Genomic DNA, 22,343 nt, shown 5'->3' with positions numbered 1-22,343 from the left:
TTTTTTTTTTTTTTTTAAATAAAAAATATAGAACAATATCCTGATTTATAACAATTCATACGCAAAATCAACAAGGTACTGCAAACTCTTTATTTAGGAAATTACAAGAGTATTGTAGTATACAAAGTGCTTATTTTAACACTGAACTTTGATGTCGTGTTTTTTCTTTAAACGTGCGGCGAGATTTGTGGTCCCTGAATATTTGATTACCGCATGGCAGGATTTACAAACTGCACGTGTCTTGTCCGTTGAGCCATCTTTTCTTTGGAATCCAAAGTGCTTCCAAACGAATGACTTGAAGCCTATAGGGGAGCAAATTTCCTCTGCTTTTTGGACACTAGCCATAGCACCAGCCCAGGAGCCGCGTACTAGTTGTCGACTCCCCTTTCACGTGCCTGCTCTGCTCACAACATAACAACGCCGCGCACTGCTCCCGGAAAGAGGAAGCAAGCAACAATGAACTGGATTTCAAAATAAAGTCGCGTCTAATGTCCGAGGTCAAACACGGCGATATAAATCGATGTTTACGTTTAGCATCGATGCCAATAAATTGTAGAGCACTATATCGATTAATCGATGTGTATCGATGAATCGTTACACTCCTAGCTGCAATGGATGCAGAGTGGACACATAATACACATAATATAGGCAATTCAAAAGCGATCAAGCGACAGTAAAAACATTTAATCAGGAAAGTTTGAGGCACAAAAATGTCTGCACACACGCCTACATATATATTATTTGTATCATATTTTTTATGGAGCATAAAAACTCTTCATTGTGTGTGAACACTACAAAAATATCTTCACTCCACCCAGTAAGCATGCGCGTCATCCAAAGTCGATGCGCGGTCGGTACTCCAGGACCATGGGATACGTCTACGAGGCAAGATGAATAAGACAAGCACACAGCATCAGAAAAAGGCACAAAATGTCATCCTTCAAAAAACAAACACTCTGATTTCATAGTGGAGGTCACATGATACGTGGCAGCACAAAATATACGGTCACGTGATCCGATGTATGACGCATGCCAGAAGATACCTCAGCAAATGTCATGAAAGGCAAAAGGGCTCCTTACGTTGTCGGCCCGCAGCCTCCATCTGGTCATGTAGATGAACTCCATGGTGTGGTCTCGGCCCATGATCTCGCCGTTGCACAGCACGTCCAGCTGCACGCACGGACGCAGGCAGGCAGGTTGGCAGGCAGGCAGGTAGGCAGGCCGGTAGGTGGGCGGGAAGGAAGGCAGGAAGGCAAGTAGGCACGCGCACGTTCACACACGTTAGCGTGGTGAGCGCAGCGGCTCATGATAATGCAAACGTTAATGACCTCGTAGGAGCTGGGCAGTTTGAGTTTGAGGCTGAGGAACTTCTTGATGGTGCCCACCGTCACGCGACTGGAGCAGCGGATAAATTTCTTCATCAGGTCCTGACACACAAACGCGAGACAGCCTTATTGTGTCAACCCGACGCATACGTGCGCACCATGCAGCACAATAGGTTGAGGCGGTGGGCCGCTTATGTCGCTGGACCACGAGTACCGTGACGCTGGTTTCGCTGGCGCTGCCCGAGTTGTGCAGGCAGTCGAGACAGATGGCAATCTGAGGGTCGCTCCTGTGGTAGTCGGTGGCGGCGGCAGCAACGGTCACATCAGGAATCCCCGTCCCTGCATCGGCTGCCACAAAGAGACTTTTTTCAAACGTCCTCTTTCCAACAAGCGATTAGTGGTTCGCCTCATGAGCGTCGTTGCCCCCCCATACGCCCCCACCCCTCCATACGCTCCCCCCCCCCCCCCCCCCCCACACACACACATACCTGTGAGGTTCTGTCTGCACTGGGTGTTCCTCCAGAATGCCAGCTCCCGCTCCTCCTCCTCTGGACAGCACAAACGAAGTCAGCCTGGTTGGTGTCAAAGCCCCCATCGAACACAGCACTTACGCTCTCGGAGGCCCGGAACCAACTTGAAGATGATCTCCTCCAGAGTGTTGTCCAACCTGGAGGCAGTCCAGATGAGAGTTGAGAGGACAGCAACTTCAACGAGACAAGCAAAAGAAGGAGCCAGACTGCAGGGGTCCCCGATTGGGGTTGTCGGGTCCACTGTACCGCCTGTTCTCCCCACTGCACCACTCTTGATTCAAAGGATGATCTTGCCAATGATCCGATCAGGTGTGCTGGGGTGGGGAGACGCGCGGGAAAACAGGCAGGACAGCGGACCCTGACGACCACAATCGGTGACCCGGGGCAAGAGGCTGGGTCGAAACAGAAAGAGGGTGAGGAGAAGACAACACAAGATGGAAAGACAGAAAGTCAAATGAGAAGACGCAGGAAGCATGAGATGAGAGGAGAAAGCGCTCTGACCTGAGCATCTCCAGGGGGTTTGTCTCGTGGACCTGGATGCCACATTTGGGACAGTCGTTGCTCTCCTCAAAGTGCTGTACAATGCAACTCTTACAAACTGAGGAGACACCCAAGCACGCACATGCATGGGTCACGTGCCAACAAGCTTGGGCCACGGAGTGAACGCAGCGACTTACAGGTGTGCAGGCACTCAGTGACGGTTGTGGGTTTGATGAGGTAACCCCCGCAAAGGTAGCAGGTGATGAAACGGTTGAAGTCTCGCACTTGGTGTGTCTTTCCGCCGGCGGCCATGTTGGGAGCTTTTGTGAGTGCGGCCTCCAATGCACGTTAATGAAGGTCAAAGGATGACTAGGTGAAGTCCCGCTCCATGTCGGCGTGTCGCCATCACATCACACCACCACGGCAACGTCCGACGACTGCTCTCGTTGTCCTTCCCAAGCGTTGGCAAAAGGCACGGTCACTCCGTGAGGGGCCGACCGCTCCCTCTCCATAGCGCCATGCTGCGACCAGACGAGACACACAAACACACTGAAAAAGGAGGTATGGCCCACTCACATTTTTGAAACGGGAAGGTGCTTGCAAGCAAACATTGGTTCTCGTTCCCACACTGTAGCTCCCCACCTTAAGTCTCAAACCGGAAGTGATCCACCTGCAGTGTGAGGATTTCAAAGACGTCACTGACAAGCGTGCGAGCCTCACACACACACACGCGTCCCAGCACGCGCGCACATCTCCCATCACGTCATTGTGTGCGTGCGCGTCACTCACTGTCACCGTACGTGATCGTGAGCGCGTGCACGTGTCGATAGATGTGTGCCACTATAACATCGACAGGCGAACGACATGTGCGCACGGCGCGAGCCTGCGTGCGTGTCGACGCTCAGTCCCACGGCGACGCGATATTATCCGAAAAGTTGGCAGTGTGACGTCACCAACGTTTGAAAGGACGCGTGGAAACGACGAAGGAAAGGTGGGCGGGGTTTAAAAACGGAGGGGTGTGTGGCAGTATGTGTGTGTGTGTGTGTGTGTGGGGGGGGGGGGGGGGGGGGTCGTCAAGTAATGTCCGGAAGCGAAGAGAAAAAAAGTCTGAAAAAATATCACCTCTGATCATCAAGCTCGCTTCCTCGTCGCTTCCTGCCTCAAACCGGATGCTTGCTCGCTTGCGTTCCTCCTGCCGTCGTCGCACGCTGCATGGAACGCAGAACACGGAACTTGGGGCCTCTACCTACTCGGCTCCGCTCGGCTCAACTCGGCTCAGCAAGCTGGCGGCCGAGAGCCGTTGTGGGCGGGACAAGCAGCTGGGACGCGCATGTTGATTGTGACGCGCGCACGCACACACGTACACACGCACACACGGTTGAACAGTGAAGCTCACATTAATGTTGATTATTGTCAGGCACATATTCAAATATGTAGCGTGTACTTTGCAGTGTCATAACACCTTTTGTTGCAGTACGTTCTAGGGCAGTAGAGTGCATGCGCCACGCCCCCTTTTCCCGTCACAGAGTTCTCACTCGGATCGGTCTTCAATCATCCATTTTCTGTACCGCTGTATCCCCACGGGGGTCGCGGGCTTGTTGGAGCCTATCCCAGCTGTCATTGGGCAGTAGGCGGGACACCCTGAACCGGTTGCCAGCCAATCGCAGGGCACACAGAGCCGAACAACCATCCGCACACGCACTCACACCTAGGAGCAATTTGGAGCGCTCAATCAGCCTACCAAGCATGTTTTTGGGGATGTGGGAGGAAACCAGAGGGCCCGGAGAAAACCCACACGGACACGGGGAGAACATGCAAAATCCACACAGGGAGGGCCGGAGGTGGAATCGAACCCGCACCCTCCGTACTGTGAGGCGGATGTGCTAGCCAGTGCGTCACCGAGCTGCCTTCAATCATGACCTAGAAAAAAATGCCCGGTTAAAAACAGCCCAATTTGGGTGAAAAATTGGACAGACCCAGAAAATTGACAAAATTTTGAGACTGCTTATTGCAGGGGTGTCAAAGTCAAATGGACGGAGGGCCAAATAAAAAATTTAGCTACAAGCCGAGGGCCGGACTGTTCGAATGTTCATTGAAAATTTTTTAAATGACGCATATAGTCTAGTGAACCTAATTGAACCTACTGAAAACCTAACAAATATATTCCAATATGATCAGATAAATAAAGCAATATTTTCTTATGGCTCTGTCAGTAATCTTTAATTTTCAACAGACACAAAAGACAAATTTCCTTTATATAAAAATCCCCATAACATGAACATTAAATGAAAGAAACCGGTATTCAAGGCACCATCAGTAGCCTATATTTTCTATTTTAGCAAAAGTGGGCTAAATTTACTTCAAAGAAAAAAACAATAATAGCAATTTTCTACCATCCACTCAACTGAAATATTTTTCAAATATAATTGGATTGAAATACAATAAAATAAAGTGCAAAAATCTATTAATCAAAAACAACACTTTGTTTAAGGAGAAGTAACATGCAGTGAAAACAAATATTAAACTTTAACTTTTAAACTTGAACTGAGTAAAAACTCTCGTTTTAATTCCTCTGCCTTTTGTAGCCTTTGTTCCATGTCCATATTCTTGTTTTTGTCCGCGTGTTTCGTTTCATAATGTCGTCTCAGATTATACTCTTTCAGTACCGCCACACTTTCTCCACACAGAAGACACACGGGTTTTCCAGCTACCTCCGTGAACATATACTCCGACTCCCACCTTGTTTGAAACCCCCGGTTCTCAGTGTCCACCTTCCGTTTTGCGATTTTTGATGGGTATCTGAAAGTTAATTTTACTGTGATGCTGACGACTGCTGTGCCAATAAATATTGAAATGAAGCAGCCTACTGCTCGGTGCGTCACCGTTGCATTGTGGGAAATGTAGTATTGGTGCGTGTAAAAGATCTGCGGGCTGCCGGCTTGCTGCGGTCTGCGGGCCGGTTCTAATAATAAATCAAGATCATCCCAGGCGCCGTAAAAAACCTTCCCGCGGGCCGGATGTGGCCCGCGGGCCTTGACTCTGACATATGTGGCTTATTGGCTCACATCTGAAGCCGTAGCGTTTGTGCAAGTAGTTGGCTGTGATTGTCAATTTGTCAACTGCCATTTTTTGTTGGAAACAAGCCCCAAAATTGAAAGTGAGGTCAAATGGACCCGTGGGTAGGTCGCTCCCGTTTTTAAGGTAGCAGTTCTAAGGGTGTCGCCACAAGTACGCCGCTGACCCCGAGGCACGCCAGGCATGTGCGCAAGTTGAGTCGCAGTTTGCCGTTGATGACGGCAGCTGTCGAGCTCGTCGTCACCATGCAGGAATGTCAGCGAAATGCTGCGCCCGTCTTGTTCCCTCCGCCCTGTTTTTTTTATCTGTCCTTTCTTGTTATTTGTGACCTTGCCGCATTTGGATTGACATCTATTTATACCCGCTGCGCTGTCTATAAGCCATGCCGTGGTCTGCATTTAGTCGCGGCCGCTCCAAGAGGGCGCCCTCCATCCGCCAGTTCCCCTCGACTCAGCAAAGCGGCACGTGACGGACGGGACTATGTCAGAACATACTGTCAGATTACCGCTCGGCGTTTGTGAAAAATGCTTTATTTTATTGTTACAATACGATTTGTTTCTTACTTTCTGGATTCCCCCAATCCCTCAGAAAATAGTTGGAAAGGCATTCTGAGGCAAGATGAGGGCTCGGGGCAAGTATGACCAAGGGGGAGGGAGGGTCTCCTCCGAGAAGGCCTTTGGTCACGGGGCAGCAAAGCCACCCGAGGTTTGTGGGCCGATCTGCCTTCCGTTCTGGCCCAGGCGTCGGCTCCCTCCTGTCGCCTAGTCTGCAAAAAACCCAAAAGTCATTTGGGAGGCCCTCTGAGCTAGCTCTCTGCTCAAAAGCCGCGCTGATGTTGAACTCAAAGCCGAGCAAAAACACGCTAGAGGTGTGCCTTGGGATGGCGGCGGCACTCGAGCTTTGCCCCCGTTCTGAGGAGACGTTGACCTGAGACAAGATGCGCACGTTTTGCTTTGTGCGCGTATGCATTAACGCCATCAATCTGCTGACAACTAAAACACTCAGCTGGAGTTTTACGTGTTTTGCCACGGGCGGAAGTGATAATGCGTGTGTTTATTTGGAGGGCATTGGCAAAGGGACGAGCAGCCAGCAATGAGGTTGACCTCATTCTGCCAGCCCCCCCTCCCCAACACACCAGCAGCTGCTGTCCTTGATTCTCCACATAAAGTAAGCCTATGAAAAGGCGCTCCAAAGTTGCCCCCGACATGCCTGCACTCGGCTCACATAAAGATAAAAAATAAAAAACAGCGGGTCCGTTTCTCATTGGATGCCCTTTCGTGTCAAACAAAAATCTACCGTAATTTTCGGACTATAAATCGCGGTTTTTTTCATAGTTTGGGTGGGGGGGCGACTTATACTCAGGAGCGACTTATATATGTTATTTTTTTCCAAAAGTTTTCCCCCCCCCAAAAAAAGGGAAACCGCGATAAACGAACCGCAATGTAGCAAGGGATTACTGTAATTTGAATTTCAAGTGACGACAGCACCGCAATGTCGCGTCAGCAGCAGCTGTCGAGTCAATCTTTGTCCTTTATGTAAACAACCGTCAGCAGCGTCGCAACAACATGTGAGCAACAACAGGCTAAACGATAGGTATGCTAACGTGACATAAACACAAACTAAGAGCTGAGAACGGCCCTGACGTAAAGTTCAGAGTTATTCAAAAAACGATTACATAAATAACACGTTAATAAAACCATCTGCGTCACTCCAATTCATTAAATCCATCAATCGTCCTTTGTCAACAATGCGTGCTGACGGCTCTTGCACTTCAAAATATTGTATGTTTTTTTTCGCTTTTTTGGGCATTTTATGGCTGGTGCAACTTATACTCCGGTGCGACTTTTAGTCCGAAAATTACGGTAGTCATTTTTTAATTCTTTCAAGAAGGGCAAAGGTGCCGTCTGTTTCCAGATTTGTTTCAGTATGTTTTTGAGCTGATGAAGCTCGACAACTGATTTTGCATTTTCCCAAGCTGGTGGCGATGCTCAGAGAAGGCGCCGAGTTGTGCTCAAATGGCTTTTGGCGCGGGCAGACTCCTCACGGGAGAGACAATTTGCACTTTGAGATTCCTCTGAATGTAAAGTACGTTATAAATATAATTTATTATTGTTATTATTATTATTATTATTATTAATTTGCAACAATATCGACAATCACGGACAAATGCAAATCTTGTCTTTTTTGGAGAAGACGTTATGTCGAGCTTATCTGGTCAAGGTAGAACTGCGCCGGGCCCAGTCTGCTCCAACTGAAGTTGGCTGGAGCAGGTGTCGGGCGCAAACTTGTTTGCGGGCCGCGGCATCCCACATGCGAGGCGAGCCCGCAATGGGGTCAGCGCCTGTCAACGTGACAGCAATACAAACATGATGATGGAAGGTGTCACGAGCAGGAAGGATTAGCATGCTAATATTAGTACATTTCCAGGGGAGGATGGAGTCATCCGAGTCATCTCACGCGACACGCCATCTTTGCATTTTATGAGCGCTGGGACGGGTTGGGCGCCACTCGCATGACTCGCTTGGTTGTTTCAGACCAGAACACGTCCAACTCTTGCTTTCGGTGAACTTTTCACACGTTCGCGCACCTGAGGGCGGCGGAGACTTTGAGCTTCTATTTGGGTCACGGCCTGCTGTTCGAGCCAAAGCAGTCTTTGTCTTGTCTGTGCTCTCTGATGGCCCCCAGCGAGCATACAAAACACACACGCTTCTGTCCGCCTTTCAATATGGCCAATGCAGTTGCCACTCACTCGCAATAAAAAGCAGATGACATGGTTCACAATGACGCGGTTCACGATGACGCGGATCACGGCGACGCGGCGCACGACGATGCATGTCACCGCTATTTTTATTTATTTTTTTGTCACACACATACACACCGTCATATGCGATAATCGCACTCACGGTGTTGGTACACAAGACAGCCAAGTGCCCTACACCAGTGGTCCCCAACCACCGGGCCGCGGACCGGTACCGGTCCGTGGGTCACTTGGTACCGGGCCGCCAAGCCGCACAGAAAAAAATATATATTATCGACGATCAATTAATTCAGGTCAAGACACTCGTCCCGGTCACGTGACATGTTTCCCCAGTCGAGCCCGCAAAGCATGTGGCGACAGGCTAACTAACCAGGCAATGAAGCATTCAAAACTGCTTCAACACATGGAAACCAAGCATCCTGCAATAAAAGACAAACCTTAATCACTTCGGGTGTCATTGTCTCCGATTACGTCTAGATGGGACTGGCTCGTTTCTGAGAAACAAGCTCAGTGTTCCCACTAATTCAACGTAATGGTGAGTTTTATTTTTGTCATTTGTACTTGTTTTTATGTCAGTCGTATCATTTTATTTCATCGTATTTATATATTTATTATAAATGTATTATTTATTTATTTATATAAATGTATTATTTATTTATATAAATGCCGGTCCGCGAAAATATTTCTGACATGTAACCGGTCCGTGGCGCAAAAAAGGTTGGGGACCAATGCCCTACACCATCAGCAACTCTACCCGTCACCGCTTCTTTTTAAGTACCATTTTTTTCCGTGTATAGTGCGCCCCCATGTATAATACGCACCCTAAAAATGGCATGCTGATGCTGGAAAAAAGCCTGTACCCATGTATAATACGCACCCAATTTTTATGAATTTTTTAAAATTTTTTTTTTTTTTTTTTTTAAGTCCCAATGATCGTCACACACGCAGGGAGGCAATGGGTCCCATTTTTATAGTCTTTGGTATGGTCTTAACTAGGCTGGATGTAATTTTTTTTGTTGGCGTTGATTTCTCCGACTGCCCGTAAACGCACCACCGCGCTCCGTGCGCGCACGGGAAAGACGCTTGCGGACGTGAAAAAGGCGGCTCTGTATGGGAGAGACGTTGAAGAGGAATAAAAACACCCTTGGAAACCAAAACTTGCCCCTCGTCGTGACTCGGAGCCGCAACAAATGTTTCGGATTTGTGTAGGGTACATTGTGACAGACAGCAAACGAGCAGGTGATCGAGCAAGCGTCTGATACGAGAGCATTGCGGTCGCATGGAGCGTGTTTGAAGTGAACAGCAGAGAAGAAAGGAACAAGGCAAAGTGTTGTGAAATAAAATGCACAGAACGGCTGCGCAAGACACGTCAGCTATATAGAGAGCGAGAGTTGTTTTCTTCCTATTAGTTTCAATTCACAGTTTAATTAGCAGTTTCAATCAGCAAATAACAAAATGCGTATTACAGGTAATATTTTATTTCACAACACTGCCTTGTTCCATTGGTCTTTCCCGTGCGCGCACGGAGCGCAGTGGTGCGTTTATGGGCAGTCGGAGAAATCAACGCCAACAAAAAAAATTACATCCAGCCTAGTTAAGACCATACCAAAGACTATAAAAATGGGACCCATTGCCTCCCTGCGTGTGTGACGATCATTGGGACTTAAAAAAAAAAAAAAAAAAAATTAAAAAAAAAAAATTAAAAAAAAAAAAAAATCTTCTTTTTGTACCCATGTATAATGCGCACCCCAGATTTTAGGACAATAAATTAGTTAAATTTTGCGCACTATACACGGTAAAAAATGGTAGCTTTTTTTGTCACACACACATGCACCCGTACGCGCGGGAATTGAACTCACGGTGTCGGCACACAAGACAGTCAAGTGTACCCTTACACCATCGGCGACTCCCACCCCTATTTTGTCCTCCTGCCTGCCAGTGATGACATCGTCACATTTCACAGGTCACTTGTCTGGAGGCCAAAGATGGCCTACGTTAGCCGCCGTGACTCACTTGCACAAATCAGACAAGAGGAATGTTCCAGGAACTCCCGGCCTATCCTGTCATCTCTGAAAACGCGACATGTGAGCACTGTGTGTGTGTGAGCATTTCGGAGCAGAATCTAGGTAGACAAGGTCAAACCAATACAGCTGGCTCATTTGGAGAGTCATTTTACAAAGGTGTCTGTATGCTTGGTAAATGCGGTCTGTCCAATGAAAGACGATTCAATGTTGAGTTCACGCAGAACGATTGAATTCGATGCGTTCTCATATTTGAAAGAAAACCCGAGGTTCCCCTTCAAATACATTCATACGTCCAGACAAAATCCAAGTCCATCAAAATCGGGTGTTGCTATTCCAAGATTGCAGTTTATGTCATCAAGTGTCTTCCATTTGAGGGGAGCGCGGGCAGATCAGCTTGCTCGCACGCACACATTTTATGGGATGCCTTATGGCCCGGAGGAGCATTTCCTTACAGAGTGAGACCTCGGCCTGGCATGCACCGGCTGCATCCGTGATCTGTGTGGGCGGGGCGGCTGGCAGCTATAAGAGATAAACGCGGGCCGGGTCAGGCAGACAGCTCGCATCGAAGCAAGATGAAGCTGCACAGCGTCTAGCAAATGGTCAGCGTGCGCACGTGCATTTGAGAAGTAAGCATCAGAGTGACACTTGTCTTCCCATGTGCAGGTGAGCGAAAAGATGTCAGAGGTCAACGAGAGCAGCGTCCACCACGGCCAGTACGAGAAGCGAAATGAAGGAGGCGAGCTCCGCTCGCAATGCCAGCTGCTGTCCGGCGACTTGTCGGATGACGACAGCGGTGGCGTGCACGACGAGGTCAGCGTGGTGGCCCTCAACGTGAGTGCGCACACACACACACACACACACACACACACACTCAGGCATGCACACACACGCACACACACGCACACACACGTACACGCATGAACGCACGCTTGCCATGGCTGAGAGTGGCAACAAGACAGCACCTTTGTGCTGTGATGCGGAATCCATGCAAACGTTGAGTGGACGTCAACTTGATGAGGTCGTTTGCTGTGGTTGGGGCGCCACACCACAGTACATTGTTGAGCAAATTTTTTATGAAGAAAAAAATGCCAATGTTGTTTATACCAATCCTTTGCTGATTCTAGTTAAACGCTAAATAAAATAAACAGTTCTACTCATGCAGTGCAAATAATATGTTAAGGATCCAAAGTAATTCAAATATGCAAATGATACACTCAAGATAAAGTCAAAGTTTTTGATGTTACTGCTAATTCTAATACATTTTTGGGCTAATTGATTGATATAAAATATGGAATAATTTTAATGTGTTGTGCTGATGCTGTGCTAGCATTATGCTACACGAGTGGAACTTGTAATGGTTGCTTAGATGAATACTTGGCAACAGGGCAGGACTGGGAGATTTTTTTAGGCCAGGAGTCAGTTGTGTAACCAGGGCCACCCTGGCCTTGCCCACACGTGTGTGCGTGTGTGCGTGTGTGTGTATGTGTGTGTGTGTGTGTGTGGAGGGGGGGGGGGGGCTGAACAAATCCGTACCTTTTCTGAATTTGGCCGCGTCCTCCTCCAGCGCCTTTCTTTTTTGTCCCTCTCCGCACCGCCTTTCCTTTTCTTTTTACCACGTTCCAAGTCCATTATGCTCACTTGCACCGCTCGCTAGCCACAGCAGCCGGCACCTGACATAGTAACACACGCGCTCTGTGTGATTGATACAGACTGTGGGGGATGGTGTTAATTGATATAAACTAATCGTCTTTCCCTCCTCACATGCTCCTGGTCCGAGTGGCCTGACTTGTGTCTCTGATAGGCGAGCCGCCGCACCGGCAGACTTAAAACAAACAAACTAAAAGAAAAGTGACGCAGAGACACTCAGGCCAGCAGGCCAATCCTAGGCCGGCGCTTCGGGAATACTCCCGGTTCTCCCGATGGTCAGTCCGGGCGCGCTTGGCAACAATAAGTTGCTGATACTGGTTTATTTGTCTTTGAATATTTATAGATATCTTGTTTTGTGAATTGTCGGATTTGGTCCACAATTTGGGAAGCGCGCTATCCGCGCCTCACGGCAAAAGCCATAGCCTAGTGATTCTCAAACTTTTTTCAGTGATGTACTTCCTTTGAAATATTTTTTCAGCCATGTACCCCCTGACCAGCGCAACACATTTCTGGTCGAAAAGAAACAGATACAGGATTGTGCCATCAGTGTTTGATTTATTAAAGTTAAACAACTTGTAGCAATGTACCTGACAGACACATTTATGTTTCAAACAATGCATATAGAAACAAAAAAGATACACAGTAAACAGTGAAGAAGGCATAAACCCTTTCAAAACTCAAATACTGTATGCAGAACACTGCTAATTTATATTAATCTTTCTTGTAATAATTTCTTGCAAGGAAATAGAAATATACATAACTAAAAATGTGTCCACAAAAATAAATTCACTTAATTATAAATAAATAATATCTTGTTTACAAAATAAATTGATAATGTAATAATAAATAAACATTTGCTCATAAAAAAGAATCAACTTTACTTCTTTTGGGATACAAAAAGTGAAACTTTTTTTCTATTAAAATTGAATTGTTGCATTGAACATTTGATTTTGATTTGACAAGCATTGAACAAGCATTGAACAGTCTTGAAGCTTGAATGATTCTTTTGCACTCATACTACATTTTAGTGAGAAGCATGGGCTTGTACCTCACTGAGGATCTTTGTCATCCTTGGTGGCAGGGAGGCAACTGCTGTGATCAAGTTCTTCTCCAGGCTCAGTCTGTTTCTTTGCTTCGTTTTGATCACAGTCATTGCAGAGAAGGAGATCTCACATAAATATGTGGAGGCAAAGGGCAGCAACTGCTCCAAAGCTTTCTGACCCAGCTCAGGGTGCTCCTGCCTCACACACACCCAAAACTGTGAGAGTGGATGCGCCAAACTTCATCTGGTCAGATGTCACTTCCATCAGTTTTTCCTGGTGAGTGACAGGAATCTGCTTCTCTTTGCTTCAGATAAGAGAAATGGGTTTCTCACCCAATTCAGCTGTGCAGATTTCTCCTCCATGTCAGCAAAGTAGCAATGAAAGCCCTTTATCAAGTTAGCCAAATGTCCCACTATGACTAACTTCACTGGAGCTGTCTCCACATCTTCATTGGAGAGAAAAGCATCCACCTGAGGAAAGCAGGTGAAATTCTCCTGACCACATGCCCTTTTCCACAGCTCTGCTTTCTTCAGGAAACCACCCACCTTGTCATACAGGTTCAGGATGCTGGTGTCTTTGCCCTGCAGAGACACATTCAGTTCGTTCAGTTTGCTGAATATATATGCCAGATAGCAATTTTTTCTTTTGTCCCTCATTTTGAGGCGCCTTTTGTTTTTTGTGCTGTCTTCCGCCTGAGAGAATAAAACACCTTTTGTTGGCACTCTGCATTCGAGTCCTCTCCCTGCTCCAAGCCTGACAGGTTTGTGGAGAGTCCGTTTTTTAAGGATTAAAATTGAATACTGAATATTAAACATACATTTGTATTTCATCAAACTTTTTATTAGGGGTGTAAATCGCGGGTTTTGTCACGATACGATATCATATCGATACAAAGAACTACGATACGATATTTGCCGATATCTTAAAGCCTGCTGCGATTCATTCACGATATATCACGATATAGTGCTCTACGATCGATATACCGTTTTTTTCTGTGTATATTGCGCGAAATTTAACTAATTTATTGTCCTAAAATCTGGGGTGTGCATTATACATGGGTACAATTTAAAAAAAAAATGTTTTTAAGAAAATCATGGTACAACAAAACCAACAACAGGACTGACCGACAAAGACGTGGAACAAAAAGACAGGGTGACATTACCAAAGACAGGAACAGAAACCAAACAGACATCATGACAGTAACACATGCAATGATCCAACGGTGAGCGAGGGGCAGACAGGACTTAAATACAAAACACGTTACATTGATTGAGGTGACACAGGAAGGGAGGGGCGACGCGAAAAGAAACTATGACAACCTAGACACATAGCAAAACTGGGGATGAGACGTGACAAATCTCCCTCGAAATAAAACTTGAAATCACCTTTCTTCTTGTTTGTTGTCAATCGCGCATCGCATTCAGCCATCCTGCCCAACACACTTCGTCAGTAAAATTCATAATTGACGACACATCGTTTGATGCGATGGTGCAATCCTTGATGGTGTGTTATTGTCAAATATTGTTTGTTTTTTAATCTCCATCGCGGACCCGAAGTCATACGGAGGCAGTATCACTGCGCATGCGCACTATGGATCCGATGCGCAGAACGGATGCGCAAGACACGTCAGCTATATAAAGAGCGAGAGTTTTCTTCCTATTAGTTTCAATTCACAGTTTAATTAGCAGTTTCAATCAGCAAATAACAAAATGCGTATTACAGGTAATATTTTATTTCACAACACTTTGCCTTGGTCCTTTCGTCTCTGCTGTTCACTTCAAACACGCTCCATACGACCGCAATGCTCTCGTATCAGACGCTTGCTCGATCACCTGCTCGTTTGCTGTCACAATGTACCCTACACAAATCCGAAACATTTGTTGCGGCTCCGAGTCACGACGAGGGGCAAGTTTTGGTTTCCAAGGGTGTTTTTATTCTTCTTCAACGTCTCTCCCATACAGAGCCGCCTTTTTCACGTCCGTACGCCTTTTTCACATGTCCGCAACTGATCGCGGTGGTGCCTTTACGGGCAGTCGGAGAAATCAACGCCAACGAAAAATTTACATCCAGCCTAGTTAAGACCATACCAAAGACTATAAAAATGGGACCCATTGCCTCCCTGCGTGTGTGACGATCATTGGGACTTAAAAAAATAAAAATAAAAATTAACAAAAATTCATAAAAATTGGGTGCGTATTATACATGTGTACAGGCTTTTTTCCAGCATCAACATGCCATTTTTAGGGTGCGTAGTATACATGGGGGCGCATTATACACGGAACAAAACGGTATATTTTTTAAAAAATGAAAAATATAGAACAATATCCTGATTTATAACATTTCATACGCAAAATCAACAAGGTACTGCAAACTCTTTATTTAGGAAATTACAAGAGTATTGTAGTATACAAAGTGCGTATTTTAACACTGAACTTTGATGTCGTGTTTTTTCTTTAAATGTGCGGCGAGATTTATGCTCCCTGAATATTTGATCACCGCATGGCAGGATTTACAAACTGCACGTGTCTTGTCCGTTGAGCCATCTTTTCTTTGGAACCCAAAGTGCTTCCAAACGAATGACTTCAAGCCTAAAGGGGAGCAAATTTCCTCGTCTTTTTGGACACTAGCCATAGCACCAGCCCAGGAGCCGCGTACTACTTGTCGACTCCCCTTTCACGTGCCTGCTCTGCTCACAACACAACGCCGCGCGCACTGCTCCCGGAAAGAGGAAGCAAACAACAATGAACTGGATTTCAAAATAAAGTCGCGTCTAATGTCCGAGGTCAAACACGGCAATATAAATCGATGTTTACGTTTAGCATCGATGCCAATAAATCGTAGAGCATTATATCGATTAATCGATGTGTATCGATGAATCGTTACACCCCTACTTTTTATAACTAATTTTCATGACAATCAGGTTTGCTGTTTTTTTTTTTTTTTTAATACCGGTATATATTTTTTAAAATCTCACGTACCTCCACGTACCCCCATTTGAGAACCAATGCCATTGCCAATCACCAGTTATCCAATTTACTCACTGCGTGCTCGTTTGATTTCTTCAGATTTAGGAAAATGGTAAGACAATGCAAAGCGGACGTCAAACGCTGCGCGTTCGCTTCTCTTCCGGGGGGGGGTGCTAATCGGACGTCAAACGCTGCGCGTTCGTTTCTCTTCCTTGCTAATGGGACGTCAAAGGCTGCGGGTTCGCTTCTCTTCCGGGGGGGTTAATGGGACGTCAAACGCTTTGTGTGGCAGGCTCCATCTAGTGTGGAAACTGAGAAGCTGAGCTCAAGCTTCTTGTGCGGGCCATATTCAATTATGTTTCCAGAATTTGCTGCGGGCCAATAAAAACTGGACCGCGGGCCGTAGTTTGGACACCCCTACTGTAAACCATTCTTGCACATACATCCACTTCGCACACCGCCCATTCATCATACCTTCAATTTTATCATTTTGTACGGAATTATGTGAACTTTTGGCTGTGACATCATCAATCTGTTAATGCTACCTGACTATGCAAAGTTCTTACTCACCATTTACCATGCATTTGTTTGTTTGTTCTTTTGACACTATCTTTTGACACATTTCTTTTCATTGTTAGGCAAAATATTTCCCTCTGTCCAGAACGTTCAGTAGTAACCCAAAACTGGCATCTAGCATTAATCAAAACATAAAATATAATCAAGTACTGAACATTTTTAAACGACTTTGGCAGTGTCCGTGATTTAGAAAATCATCAGGCATGCATTAAACAGTTCCTTAAGGGTCATTAAGCTATTCAGGCAATGTATCAAAAACCATTTATTTCAAAGTGCACAGAAATACAAAACAGATTATAAAGTTATAAAAACCTTTGTCATTACCACCTATCAAAAATGTCTAGTTATGTCTTTATTGATTTGGTGTGTAGGTATAATTATATGCTTAAAATGTTTCTTTTATTGATTTAATATGTGAATATACTTGTCTGCTTATGTACTTTATTCAATGAGGCAGGACTTTTTGTATTTTGACCACATTTCTTCAGAATATTCCGCTGTCTGCAGCCCGCGGGCTTTGCAAGTCCATGTCTGTCCTCAATGGCCTGACCTGGCTGAATAAAGGTTAAATTATCAAAAAGGTATCAAGTGAAGGTGATGGACCATGTTGCAGATGGACAAATGCGGACGGCTGCGTCTGGAGACGGTGGACGACCTGTTCAACATCTTGCAGCTGAGAAAGAGGAGACGCCAGAAGAAGGCGCCTGTCTGCAGGAAGTCTGCGCCGTCCACTGAGATGCTGGTGAGACAAACTTTGTCCGTGGCAAAGTGCCGCCGCTGCCGTGGGCGCGTGAGAGCGTGACGCCATCTTGATGCTTCACAGCCCGACACGGTAGAAGCGCCACTGTTCCTCGCTGCCGTCGTGGACAACAAGATGGCCATCGTGCACAAGTACCTTAACGAGGGAGGAAACCCTGATGCCGTTGACCACGTGAGTTTTGTCACGTGCGAAATGAGGATCAGAATTACTCCAGTCATGAGTGCGGCTAGTGGTACGTGCTCCCTCTAGTGGTCTGCAAGGAAGATTCGTTGAAGTCCAAACGCCATACATTCTGGTTTAAGTATAATACGTTTGATAATATGTTTGATGTTGTTGAAAACTAAATCTCGCTGGAGTTTTCGTTATTGTTTGCACATTGTGGTCATCGAACACATGAGAGAAAAGCTCTTTGTGGTTTTGGACGAGCACTTAACTACTCCTGTTCTAATGTCACTCTTCTCATCGCTGCTCGCTACTCCAAGTAAAGCGTCTTTGAGAAAAGTTTGAAAAGCACTCAGCTCATGAGTGCGTTTTGAGTAGAAATTGCGTCTGCTGGCTGAAAAACTCAATGGTCGTGCTGTATTGTTCAATTTGGAAATGTTCTGGTGAACACCCAAAAAATATTCTGGAACCTCGCCACTTCGCGTTGACTGACAACACTTGCGAGGAGCTGCCGCAGCCAGCGTCCGGATGCTGGCGCCTCAACTTCACTTACGTCCCCATTCGGCACTCATGACTTTGTTGACTCTTGGTCGGTCTAGTTTTCATTTGGAAGTGTGGCATATGGTCATCAAGCCCGCCGGTGTCTTTGCCCTTTCTCCACTCGCTGCTCTAACTGGTCTCTCTCCGAGTGACGAGCGTGTGGGTGTTTGTGCTCAGTTCCAGAGGACTGCCCTCCAGAAGGCTTCCTTCAAAGGTCATGTGGAGATCATGATCACGTTGCTGGACGCCGGCGCCAATATTGACAGGAAGGACAAAGTGAGACCGATGTGGATCCGTCACGTTGGGATGTCGTGGGAAGGAATTGATAACTCGCATGCGCGCGCGCGCGTGTGTGTGTTAGCTGGAGTCGACGGCGGTCCACTGGGCCTGTAGGGGCGGGAGCCTTCCTGCCCTTCAACTACTACTGCAGCGCGGCGCCAAGATCAGCGCTAGAGACAAGGTAGCCCTCTCGCCTAGCTCTTGAATCGGTGACTCAGATTAGAGCTGATGTTCACCAACGGGCTTTTCCAGCCCCGTTGAATCTGAGCAACCTACAAACTTGAGCCGCTCTCTTTGTTGACCTCATAAGGAGCTCATATTGCTGCTTAATGTGGCTCCGGTGCCCGCTGGCTGGAAACGGGCGTTCCAAATGTCCTTAGTAGGGGTGTAAATTGCGGGTTTTGTCACGATACGATATAATATCGATACAAAGAACTACGATACGATATTTGCCGATATTTTAAAGCCTGCTGCGATTCATTCACGATATATCGCGATATAGTGCTCTACGATCGATATATATATATTTTTAATAAAAAATATAGAACAATATCCTGATTTATAACAATTCATACGCGAAATCAACAAGGTACTGCAAACTCTTTATTTAGGAAATCACAAGAGTATTGTAGTATACAAAGTTCTTATTTTAACACTGAACTTTGATGTCGTGTTTTTTCTTTAAATGTGCGGCGAGATTTGTGCTCCCTGAATATTTGATCACCGCATGGCAGGATTTACAAACTGCACGTGTCTTGTCCGTTGAGCCATCTTTTCTTTGGAATCCAGTGCTTCCAAACGAATGACTTGAAGCCTAAAGGGGAGCAAATTTCCTCGTCTTTTTAGACACTAGCCATAGCACCAGCCCAGGAGCCGCGTACTAGTTGTCGACTCCCCTTTCACGTGCCTGCTCTGCTCACAACACAACCCTGCGCACTGCTCCCGGAAAGAGGAAGCAAGCTACAATGAACTGGATTTCAAAATAAAGTCGCGTCTAATGTCCGAGGTCAAACACGGCGATATAAATCGATGTTTACGTTTAACATCGATGCCAATAAATCGTAGAGCATTATATCGATTAATCGATGTGTATCGATGTATCGTTACACCCCTAGTCCTTAGCTTTGTGTCATGTGCAGCTGCACAGTTGCCCTCTGCACGTGGCTGTCAGGACAGGACATCTCCAGTGCGCCGAGTACCTCATCCACTGCGGCGCCGACGTCAATGCCAGAGACAGGGTGAGCGCTCGCCAAAGAAAAACATCTAGTCTCGACCCTAAGCGGAGGGCTTTTCTGATGCAGGAGGTGCGGGGGCCGAGCGGGGCTGTCCGAGCCCCGGATTCAAAAGATCAGCTCGTCAGCAAGCCTTGCGAAAGCCCGATAATGAGCCTGATGATTTGAATCAGCTGTGTTGCACTCGGTTTGCATCTACAACCGGCTTCATGTGGGGGGGCTCTCTGGACTTGGACACCGTTGCTTTCGAGAGATCTGCTCCCAGAAGGCGCAAGTGAATATAGTCTGGTCCCCAGTAAGGCTCCCTCCCGAGAGAGAATCTCTCTCGGTAGCACTCGGGTCCGACATGAATTCTCCTACCTTCTGGCTCTGAAATGAGTTTGTTGTGCCAAAGTCAAAGTTGGCGGCAAGTCTGACATGACGTGTGTGTGTGTGTGTATGTGTGTGTGTGTGCGCGCGTGCGTGCATGTTAGGACGGCGACACCTGCATGCACGACGCGGTGAGGATCAATCGCTTCAAGATGATCAAGCTTCTCATGATGTACGGCGCCAGTCTGAACCTCAAGAACTGCGTGAGTATGCGCCCAAAGTGCTTGGATGGCTCTTTTCTCGCGTGTGAGCCCGCGCGCACCACGCTCACGTGTCCTTCTGCACGACAGGACGGGAAGACGCCCATGGAGACGCTGTACTCGTGGCAGAACGGCGCCAAGAGCCTCCTGTTCAATTTCAGCGAGGAGAAGGCGGAGCTTAACGAAAAGACCATGTGATGTGGTTGCCTCCCGGCAGCCGATTGTTGACGTCTACCGAATGTGAAAAGCACCAGCGGAACGTTATGGTCAAATGTTGCTGGACGACATTTTGGGCTTTTTCTTCCCGTTGTTGACGCTGCCTCATTTCCCCCCCCCCCCCCCCCCTTTTTCCTCTCGATTACAGACGGCCAGTGTACATTTTTTGGGATGTTTTGATCGACTTGGAACGAGCTTGTGTCCCCTGATGATGACAACACGTCCAGATGTGTTAGCTAGCAGCGAGTTGCAAAAGGGACATGAAAGTTGCCAATAAAGTGAACTGGCTTGAGTGGTTTCTGTTTGCCGACTCATCAATTGCGTGAGGGAGCGAGCGGACGGGTGCTGAACAGAGGCTGTGATGTACCGGAGTGAAATTCCTTGTTTGGCACACCCAAACATGGCGGAAATAAAAATTCTTGATCGGGAGCGTTTCTCGCCCGCCCGCCCGCTCAGTGGCAGGGGGGGGGGGGGGGGGGGGGTGTTGTTTGTGTGTAATATATGTATTGATATGAATGAGACCCAAGACGACAGTTGTTGTTCCAGTCACTCTCCGTATTCAACTGCCGCGGCTCGCCTCATGACGTCACACAACACAGCATCACATCCCTAACATCTCCCCTTTCATAGATGGCAACTTATACATGAAGATCAAAGTTAAATTCCCACAACGTGTCTCCCCCCTCTTGTCTTTACGTATCAGCGAACACTTAAACAACTCCTAACTCACATTTTTAAAGAACAGTGTACATATAACTCACATGTCAAAGAGCAGTGTACAACATATAATTCTTTTTTTAATTTTTTTTTACACATTCGTTTCCATCAACAACCCAATTGACCGCGAGGCCCCTCAGTACCTACACAGCTCACAAGTCCAGTCTCTTCGGCGTTCTTATAATCCTGCCACTGGCCGTCCTGCGCCCTGGCACAGGTGTATGTAGAGGCGATCCATTCTGAGGCTGGTGGACGTCACTCTGCCCCTGCAGTGCGACCTCCAGGGCGACTGTGTCAGTGTTGCCCGTAGTGTCAATCGCGGTGTCAGGTGGATCCCCGGGTTTGTCAGCCGGTGGGCTGATGTGCTGCACTCCGTTACTCTCCGCAGGTCGCAGATCCACCCTGTTACGGCGGTACAGTGTCCCTTCGACGTCCACCAGGTATGACCTGGGGCCCACCAGCTGTAAGCATACTCCTCTCCGCCACCTGCCCGTCCTGTCCCCAGGTAGGGGCTTCATCCTTATGTCCTGTCCGATACACAACTCGGGCAGATCTCTGGCCGATTTGTCATACCAGAGTTTGGCTGTCTGGTGTTTTACTCGCAGCCTGTCCGGAACCCCCCCACCACCACACTCGGCTCCAAAAGTGTGTCAGCAACCGGGAGTGGCGTTCTCAGTCTGCGAGACATCAACCTCTGCGCGGGGCTGCTCAGCATGCCTTCCGTAGGCGTGTTCCTCCACTGCAAGATGGCCAGCCAAGGGTCGGTCCCCGCCCTTGCTGCCCTCTTGCACAGGCTCTTGACAATCTTCACGGCTGACTCAGCCTTCCCATTTGATTTTGGGTACCTGGGAGAGGATTTGACATGGTCAAAGCCCCAGTCTCTCGCAAACCTCCTGAACATTTCGCAGTCGAACTGGGAACCACAGTCTGTAATTACTCGATCAGGCTGACCGTGCCGTGTAAACTGGGCCTTGCACCTCAGCACCGTGGTCTCAGCTGAAAGATCTGGGAGCAATTCTACTTCCCAGAAATCCGAATAATGATCAACCATGATCAGAAAGTCCTTGCCAGCCTGCGTGAACAGATCCATGCTGAGGATCTGCCATGGTCGTGTAGGGAGTGCATGGGACATCATCGTCTCCCACTGCTGTCCGTGTGCATATTCGTTGCAGGCTGAGCACTGGCTCACATAGTCCACGATCTCACCGTGCATGTTGGGCCAGTATAGCGTGTCTCTGGCCTGTCTCTAACAGGCATCTCCTCCTACATGGCTGGCATGGATGCGTTTCAACATTTCAGCACGCAATGATTTGGGCACTATAACTCGCTGACTCTTGAAAAGCACTCCATCCTGTGCGCTGATCTCGTCCCTGATGGACCAGTATTCTCTGATTGCCAATGGAGTGTCCTCCCGGCGATCTGGCCAACCACGGAGCACCACCTC

At 47.3% G+C, this 22,343-nt stretch overlaps 2 protein-coding genes across 5 annotated transcripts; one reads left to right on the top strand and one right to left on the bottom strand.

The window, feature by feature from the left end:
* Positions 1-669: 669 nt before the first annotated feature.
* Positions 670-3,634, bottom strand: pcgf5b (polycomb group ring finger 5b). 2 transcript variants are annotated; one of them, XM_061285697.1, is made up of 10 exons: positions 3,458-3,634; positions 2,978-3,005; positions 2,533-2,856; positions 2,357-2,453; positions 1,937-1,992; positions 1,814-1,873; positions 1,540-1,673; positions 1,329-1,427; positions 1,081-1,170; positions 670-878 (listed from the first exon to the last, which is right to left on the bottom strand). In XM_061285697.1, exons 3-10 carry the CDS (start codon positions 2,645-2,647, stop codon positions 831-833), a joined length of 699 nt encoding a protein of 232 aa, XP_061141681.1. In that variant the 5' UTR covers positions 2,648-2,856; positions 2,978-3,005; positions 3,458-3,634; the 3' UTR covers positions 670-830. The 2 variants fall into 2 exon arrangements, with proteins under 2 accessions (XP_061141681.1, XP_061141680.1); XM_061285696.1 differs by lacking the exon at positions 2,978-3,005.
* A 6,998-nt stretch (positions 3,635-10,632) lies between these two features.
* LOC133158539 (ankyrin repeat domain-containing protein 1-like) lies at positions 10,633-20,474 on the top strand. 3 transcript variants are annotated; one of them, XR_009715234.1, is made up of 9 exons: positions 10,633-10,791; positions 10,856-11,023; positions 17,038-17,166; positions 17,248-17,355; positions 18,064-18,162; positions 18,248-18,346; positions 19,305-19,403; positions 19,467-19,692; positions 19,871-19,885. XR_009715234.1 is itself a non-coding variant. In XM_061285793.1 (9 exons), the coding sequence occupies exons 1-9, from the start codon at positions 10,789-10,791 to the stop codon at positions 20,162-20,164; spliced, it is 912 nt and encodes a 303-aa protein (XP_061141777.1). In that variant the 5' UTR covers positions 10,633-10,788; the 3' UTR covers positions 20,165-20,474. The 3 variants fall into 3 exon arrangements, 2 of the variants coding, with proteins under 2 accessions (XP_061141777.1, XP_061141778.1); XM_061285793.1 differs by lacking the exon at positions 19,467-19,692 and adding an exon at positions 20,057-20,474 and having other exon boundaries at positions 19,871-19,969; XM_061285794.1 differs by lacking the exons at positions 19,305-19,403; positions 19,467-19,692 and adding an exon at positions 20,057-20,474 and having other exon boundaries at positions 19,871-19,969.
* Positions 20,475-22,343: the final 1,869 nt, after the last annotated feature.

Source organism: Syngnathus typhle, linkage group LG8 (genome assembly GCF_033458585.1).
Source record: "Syngnathus typhle isolate RoL2023-S1 ecotype Sweden linkage group LG8, RoL_Styp_1.0, whole genome shotgun sequence".
NCBI lineage: Eukaryota > Metazoa > Chordata > Actinopteri > Syngnathiformes > Syngnathidae > Syngnathus > Syngnathus typhle.
Note: the sequence above shows the minus strand (reverse complement) of the source record. Positions and strands in the feature narration are given on the sequence as shown.

Coding starts and splice junctions, on each gene's coding strand:
- pcgf5b (XM_061285697.1), bottom strand. CDS start 2,647: ATGGCCGCCGGCGGAAAGACACACCAAGTGCGAGACTTCAACCGTTTC. Junction 1,993..2,356: donor AACCCCCTGGAGATGCTCAG/GTCAGAGCGCTT, acceptor GACTGCCTCCAG/GTTGGACAACACTCTGGAGG. Junction 1,674..1,813: donor GTGCAGACAGAACCTCACAG/GTATGTGTGTGT, acceptor TCTTTGTGGCAG/CCGATGCAGGGACGGGGATT.
- LOC133158539 (XM_061285793.1), top strand. Junction 17,167..17,247: donor CGCCGTCCACTGAGATGCTG/GTGAGACAAACT, acceptor GATGCTTCACAG/CCCGACACGGTAGAAGCGCC. Junction 19,970..20,056: donor GTCTGAACCTCAAGAACTGC/GTGAGTATGCGC, acceptor TCTGCACGACAG/GACGGGAAGACGCCCATGGA.